Below are 7,514 nucleotides of genomic sequence, written 5' to 3' on the forward strand. Positions count from 1 at the left end.
GGGGGGGGGGGGGGGGGGGGGGGAGCAAAGCCCCTCCCCTCCCCTCAGGTAGTACAACCCGGTGAGCGTCATATTTCTCTCTCCTCCCCCTCCCTCTCCCTCTCAGCCTGGAGTTGTTCATTAATTTTCTAAATCTCTTTTTCATATTGTTCTTGAGCCTTTCTCTCCACTTCCTGTCTCTCTTTGTGTATTTGCTCTTCTGTCTCTCTCTGGATTCGTGGTGTCTTCTCTTTGATTGCCCTCATTTGCCTCTGTGAACATCTGGTTGGTGAAGTGGCTTCCTCTGTTCCTCTGGACTTGTTGTCTTGTGGAGCAGCTGCATTGGTCTCACAATTAAAGTGAAACTAAATCTTTATCTGACTGTTTTGGTCACAGAAGGAGTTTGTAACAGATGTGCTATAAATGGGAATTTATTGAAAACCATTTATCTGGCTCGCCTTAGTAAATAGTAGAAGAGGTACTTTTTTATGTCTCATAACCATCATGACGATCAGTTGTAAGAAAAATATTAATTGTCTTAATGCAATTAGTTAACTTGGGATGTTTCATAGAGATATATATTAATTAAAAGTGATTCACCTTAATTTATCAGGATGTTGCAGTAGTCAAAAACGTTTTGTCACAACAGGTTTGTTACTGAAATTTTCAGGAGTAGTTTATCAATAAGATACTGATTGATACATTGATACAATTGCTCCAACATCTAATGATTTAATGTATTCTTCTTTATTCTCTTTTTAGTTGATTGACATTTCATTCAAACCTCAGGTAAGATGAAAGTAGACTTTGATTCAATAGGTATTAATGAGAGTTACTGAATCATAACACAGTACCGTCACATACCAGCTGGTGGCGGTAATGCACCGATTTGTTGTTCGCCAACCGACAAAAAACCTCAAAGAAGAAACACAGGCAGAACTCTTACAAGTATCGCGAGAGTTCCCGGGAAGAGCGCAACAAACCGTCTTCATGTTAGCTAGCTGGCTAACTCGCTGATGGTTCAACGACAGCCAATAAAAAGGTATTTTTTGGTGTGACCTGTAGTTAGTTGTGGAACACCGTCTGTCGGGTTCATGTTTAACTTGTAGCTGGTCTTCTCTTGGTTTTCTACCTATTTATTTAGCTGTGTTTAGCTCGTCAACTAACTAGCATAATAAGCTAAAAACATTAGCTACCGGTGAGTGGGACCGGAGGCTGCTGGGATAACGTTTGGTTAAGTGTGACTTTTGATGAACTGTGACTGTAAAACGAATCGTTACCTACCATTAATATTATTTTTTATACTTTTGTTGTGTATTTAAAGCCTCGTCCTGTCTGATATATGTCTGTATCTCTCTCTACATCGTTTGTTTTTATCCTTAGCTCTTGCATTTCTCTGAGCCATCTGATTATTTCTATATTAGTACAGCATCATAGTGCTAGGATTAGCGTTAGTTTTATAACCTCACAGCCAAAGAAAGACAAACTAGATACAGGTTCCTTTATTCTATAACGGATGTTCAGAAACCCAGATCAGTTCTAGTTGGTGTCTCATGTTTTTTGCACGTTCAGGTCACTGATGATGGTTTTGAAAAAACTCAGGAGGTTATTTAAAAACTCTTGCAGCTGGTCTGAAGCTATTTTCTGAAGGACCATTTGTGTGAAAAAAATATTCTGAGCTTGAAGACTTTTAATCTGTTAAATATCTTGTTTCCCAAGACTCAAGAAAACTGTATTGTCAACCTGTTCGTATACAAATATACAGTAGAAATTATCTCTTTGGTGCTACAGTTATCATCACAGAAATGCAAAACAAGACAACAGCCAACATGAGGTGAAAACTGACAGTTTTATTCTAGACAGAAACAAAAACCAGTAAAGATTAGTAAGGACCATCAGAGCAAAAATGTTGACTGTAAATAATTAAACAAACTTTGCGAGATAGTAGCTGGAGATGACATTTATCTTTGCTTATTTTACACAACATGAATTGTCTCTGTTAATATTGTATTATTTTATATAGAATATTAACATGCAGCTGGCTCCAGATGCTTTGCTCTGTCAATGAAATGTAAACACTGTGAGGTCTAAAGGTCTGTGGCCACTTTCTCATTCATGGCACGAACTAGGACTAGACTGAAGTAGATATGTTGAAACTGTAAAATAAATCACTGTTCCACTTCCACAGGTTGTCAGACTGAGCTGCTATCATGAGGATGAAGATGAGGAGGAGCAGGGTGGTGCTGTCAGTCCTCTGATCTCTGTCCGTCTGTATGGAACATGTGGTTCTGCACTATCAGTCTGGATCAGCAGACGGGCTCGGCTCTCTGTTAGAGAGGACAGAGAAGCTTCTGGAGCCTTTTCCCTGTCGGACTATTCCGGTCTTCACTCCCTGGTTCCCCGCCACAGCTGCAGACCACCGCCTGCCCATCAGACCCGCCAAACCAGCTCCTGTCATCGCCTCCGTAGACGATTTACTCGTCTCTGAGAGCAGGTTACACTCTCACACAGCAGTGACTAATTCTCTCCCACAAAACAAACTGCAGAAACCTAAAGTTTATGGCCCTGTTGCTGAGAAACATCAGGATCGTCCACATACAGAGACGACAAGAAGTCCACCAGGAAAAACACAGAAAAGCAAAGATGCCTTCTGCATTTCAGAAACACCAAACCATCTCCTCCCAGCTTCCCTCTGTCACAAGCCAGAGAGAGAGGTCACCAGACTGTCGCCTGAAAAACTCCCCCAGACAGACAGAGATGGCGTCCCCGTCACAGACTCCCCGATCAGACGCTCCTGGAGCGTCTCCTCACAGCGAGGAGTCCTGCTGCAGAGCTCCCAGTCGCTGTCCAAGCAATTTCATCACATGGTGTCCGTCCACAAGCTCCACCTCCGCCAGAGGGCCAAGTGGGTGATCGGTGAGCACAACTGTGAAGCAGCACGGGACATCGAACAGGTCAGTGGATTATTCATGAACCAGGACTAAGAGTCTGTAACAGCCCCGTGAGGCTGCGTGCGGCACCGTGGTGCTTTGAGCTAAATATCATTAATATTCATCTCATTTGTCTCTGACAGCCAGTACAGTAGAGATGTTGAGGTGAAGCTGAACCAGTCCAGCAACGTGGTTCCAGAAAAGCTTCATTTCTTGCTGCTTCATGTTGACAGAGCGACATCTAGTGGCCAGGATGTAAAAAAGGCAAATGCAAACATTTGTATATTACAGTGGATTAACATAGGGGAAACTATGGTTGTATCTTCATTCTAAACAGACCTTCATAGTAACTATTGTAAGAAAGAAATAGACAACAGAGCAAGAGCGTCCCTCTCTACCTTCAAGACTCGTCTCCTCAGAGAGACCTCCTCTCCTAACACCTCTAACACTCTAACATGTCTGACTAGCTCTGACTGAACCTTCACTGCACCTCTTTACCTGATCTCACTTATTAAATAGATGTAGCACTTAGTCCTTACACCAAGGTCTCTACTGCACCGAAGCTCCAGTGATGTCCCTCACTGTCATCATGTTTCTCTTGTTTCTTTTTTCCCTCCTTTGGTTTCCTGCTTTTCTTTTCCTCTTGTCTGACGCTTCTGTCACATTACCTGTGCAGAGTTGTACTGTAAACGCTGATGTCACAGTTTATAGTCTATGTGTATGTTTGGGTCAGGTGTGACTGGATGTTTGTCTGTACCAATGTCCTTCAGTTTGTTTTTCCACTGTGTTGTTCACTCAGGACCTCACCACATTTAGACTCTGGAAAAATGCATCTCGGCATCAAGTTACAGGAATTTTTAAAGTGGTTCTACGATTTCAACGATTCCTCGATTGGCTGAAAATTAATTGTCATCTGTTTTGATAATCAATTAATCAATTTACTCTTTTTTCAAGTAAAATTGCTCCCAGATTCTTAGGGGTGAGAATGTGATGCTTTCTTTGTCACATGTGACGGTGAACAGATGAACGGATGAACTGATTCTCAAATGAAAGAAAACATTGGAATATATCACCTTGAAACTGACGTATTTCACTATTTTCTGGAATTTTTAGATGAAAAGATTAATGATGAAAATAATCAGCAGATTCATCAATTAATTCATTAATCACTAGTGTCAGACCTGTTTCTGATTTGTGCAAAGTTCGTTGCTACAAACAAAATGTTTTTTTTTTGTTGTGTAACTCGACGTCTGTTCTCCTCGTTTTCTTACCTTCAGCTGATTTGTCTGTTAACATCGTCTTCCTCGCCTCCTCCCCCTCCTCCTCGCAGGTGTGGCGGACTCTGAGCCGGTCGGTCCGGAGCTCCAGGCTGCCGACGTGCAACGCCAACATCCAGAGGGAGCGGGCGGAGATCTGGGTGTTCTGCGACGTTCTCCACTCGGAGCAGGTGGGGCGCTTCCTGAAGGAGGAGCTGCAGCTGTCGGGGCGGATCAGCCTGTCGGTTCACAGACTGGGAAACGTGTTCAGCGTGTAGAGGAACGTCAGCTGGAACTGAACAGTATGATCAGACCAAGGACGACACTCTGGGGCTTTTACAAACATGACAACACTATGATTTAACATCTAATATAACATGTTAAAGAATGAGTATGTTTACCTGCACAGAAACCTGAGTCAGGTGTTTACATGCCTCAGTGTCCTGGTTTCTAACAGCACTCCGGCTAGAATAATTCATGTTTCTGAAAGCTGTGATAAAGATGAATCCATGTTTCTGAAACCAGGATGTCATGTTTACATACGCAGCTCATAACCACAGGGATGTTTCATAAAGAAAGAACCAGTTAAACCAGGTTTATCTCAGAAAGTCAGGCTTATTTTCAGGAAAATCTGTTTTCAAAGAGCAAGTTAAGTTTATTTTTTTTATAAAACCAGAGTTACAAGATGCCTCAGAATGAAGCTTTTTCATTCTAAGATATTCTAGTTAACATGTGCTTTTTTCCAATGCACTGCAATAAAAGTAAAGCTGCTAAACAACTTTGACCCGTGCATGTAGCCTCATGGTAAGAAACATTTTACCCATTTCTTCTTTTTAAAATGTCACTACATAAAATTTGAGAAATTAATTTAGAAAAACTGCAGAAAATGGCAGAGAGATAATCTGATCATCCCGAATCAATGAGCTGTTTCCTTTTATTTCTTTTAAATAGTCCAATATGAGTACGGGGGGAAACGCCGTCTTCAGTGTGATGGTTAGAGCCTTTTAATGTTTCACCACTGGTGGTGAAAGAAGTGGGATATACAGATACAGTTGTTTATCACATGACATGTAGTTTTGTAACAATAGAAAAATCAAAATTCAGCTTTCCTATTTGATTTGTCCTTTTTACTTTTAGCTGTTCAGTCGTCTGTGAAGCACTTTGAACCGCACTCACCTGAAAACTTTGATTGATAAAAACAAAACTAAACACACGTTCACAAACTGGTGAGAAGTGAAAAGGATAAAACCAGGAAACTGAAGGACTTTTGCACCTTTATGAAACTCAAAGACGTCACAACCAGCTGAACCTTTTTTTAAAGAGCATGATTCCACACTTTAACCTGATCAGTAATTCAGCATATCTACAATATTTATTTAATACAACATCTAGTAAATACACATCATACAAAACTATATTCTAACTTGCTATAGTGCTATTTACATTTGGCATTCTCGTTGTCTTGACAACTATCTATTGCAGAACTTTATTAGTATGTTATACGAATTTACTTCCTTAATGAACTGAACTGAAGAGGAAATAAAACCACAAACAGATTTGATTTTTTATGTCTGTAATTTAGCATTTATAAATTTGAGAACAGGTGGTTGTGATTGTTTTTTTCACATTGATTTTCTCGTTGCTCTCTGTTGTAAATAAAGGTTTTTATATTTTTAATAATGAAGTGTCAGTGGTGGATGGATTTACAATCCTGCATGTGATGTGCAGTTTGTTCTGGAAAAGCCGCAGCAGCAGCAGTCACATGATACGGGAGTCACCCTGCTTTTCACTGACACAGAAAAAAAAATTGGTACACACACACACACACACACACACACACACACACACACACACACACACACACACTGCCATTTTCTAAGACTGTCATGCTTGTATAAGACCTGAATGAATGAGGGCAGCATGAATACAGTGCACCCCCCATCTCTCCCTCACACTCACACTCTTTGTTCCGAGGGTCCCTTGTCTTGACAGCGCTCCAAACTGCATTAAAATCTAGGTTACCGGATGTGACGTCAGTGCCCTGCCCCCTGCCCAGCTGTAATCGTTGTTAATCTCTTAAATCCATGTTTAGTTTCTCTTGGCGCTACAAACGGCCGATGTAAAATAAAGATGAAGAGAAAAAACTTAAATATCTTAATTTTTTTTACAAACACTGTCCCCCAAAAAGCAACATTAGGTGGCCGCTGGTGCTGTATAACACATTAATTTAGCATCACATGTCCGGTGGAGGTACTTTATTTTGAAAGCAGTCCGGAACTTGTCAATTCTCGCTTTAGATGGTTATATAACGAATATTAGCGAGGAAACTAGGTGGTTAAAGTGGGCTTTTGAGAAAATATTGACCGTAAATTGTTTGCTTATCATAATAATCTAATTATTGACCTTAAAATTGACCTTTATTTTAAATGCTTTGCTTTTTAATGTACATCGCAGTTTTACTTTGACACTCCGCACCGGAAGTACGTTGAGTTATCGCTGATTTGACGCGCTTCTGTAGCCGCTAACATTCAGACGGCTGAACCACGAGTGTCTTCATCTTGGAAATAATCGATAAAATAAGGGAATATTTCAGTTTTGGATAACAACTTGTCGTCGCGTCTGCTTGCTGCTCCACAATGCCGTCCGCTGTTTGCTCAGCTGGAGGATTCTCGTGGTGAAAAATAAAAGGTGAGTCGTTGTAGCGACTGAAACAAGCTAGCAGGCTAGGCTAAGCTAGCGCTGGCATGCATTGTCGTTTCCCGTTTCCTGGAGCGATTCACTGTGTTTGTGTTTCATGTTTGTGCTTTTTAAAACACTATTTTACAACGTTTAGGACTTGAAGTGATAGTCTGGTAGTTGGGGCGCAGTTCAGGATGAAAACTGAGTCTGGTTTGGGTCATTTAACGCTGTGAATCCGAAAACTACCACAATTTCAGTCTGATCCGTTTCCCCTTGTTCTGTTTACTAAACGTAAACCTCTTTTAAAACTCTACATGTTTTATGTTTGTGATAACTTATATCTTTAAAACAAGCATCCTTTAAAATCGTTTACTTATTTGCACGTTAGACACTTAGTTTTCATCTTTTCGGCCTTATTTATTTATTCTGCAATTCCTGTAGATATTGTCAAATTAAGACAAAAGAATGCTAATGTCAATTATTTCAATAATCGATTAATCGTTGGTCATTTTTGTAATCAAACATTTGAAACATTTGATGGTTCAAGCTTCTTAAATGTGAATATTTGATGATTTTATTTCATATTTAACCAGATTGAGCATCTTTCACTTTTTCTGACTCTACGGACCAAATAATATATCAACTAATCAATAACTATTGATCTAAATTG

At 40.2% G+C, this 7,514-nt stretch overlaps 2 protein-coding genes and 1 long non-coding RNA gene across 3 annotated transcripts in view; 2 read left to right on the forward strand and 1 right to left on the reverse strand.

Annotated features, from left to right (window-relative positions):
* Positions 1 to 1,814: 1,814 nt before the first annotated feature.
* Positions 1,815 to 4,311, reverse strand: LOC147819416 (uncharacterized). The gene is made up of 2 exons (XR_015436933.1): positions 4,181 to 4,311; positions 1,815 to 2,905 (listed from the first exon to the last, which is right to left on the reverse strand). It is a non-coding gene; the product is annotated as an uncharacterized LOC147819416 (long non-coding RNA).
* Positions 2,253 to 5,845, forward strand: shld3 (shieldin complex subunit 3). Its single transcript, XM_023401394.2, has 2 exons — positions 2,253 to 2,933; positions 4,240 to 5,845. The coding sequence occupies exons 1-2, from the start codon at positions 2,253 to 2,255 to the stop codon at positions 4,441 to 4,443; spliced, it is 885 nt and encodes a 294-aa protein (XP_023257162.1). The 3' UTR covers positions 4,444 to 5,845.
* A 794-nt stretch (positions 5,846 to 6,639) lies between these two features.
* LOC111651451 (phosphatidylinositol 3-kinase regulatory subunit alpha-like) overlaps positions 6,640 to 7,514 on the forward strand; it is a gene marked incomplete at its 3' end in the record, with an annotated part of 19,374 nt that continues 18,499 nt past the window's right edge. The window contains exon 1 of the mRNA XM_023401392.2: positions 6,640 to 6,853. The remainder of the gene's footprint in view (positions 6,854 to 7,514) is intronic.

Source organism: Seriola lalandi, unplaced genomic scaffold (genome assembly GCF_002814215.2).
Source record: "Seriola lalandi dorsalis isolate HSWRI2012SDOR001 ecotype SW California unplaced genomic scaffold, Sedor1 jcf7180002053646, whole genome shotgun sequence".
NCBI classification, from domain to species: domain Eukaryota; kingdom Metazoa; phylum Chordata; class Actinopteri; order Carangiformes; family Carangidae; genus Seriola; species Seriola lalandi.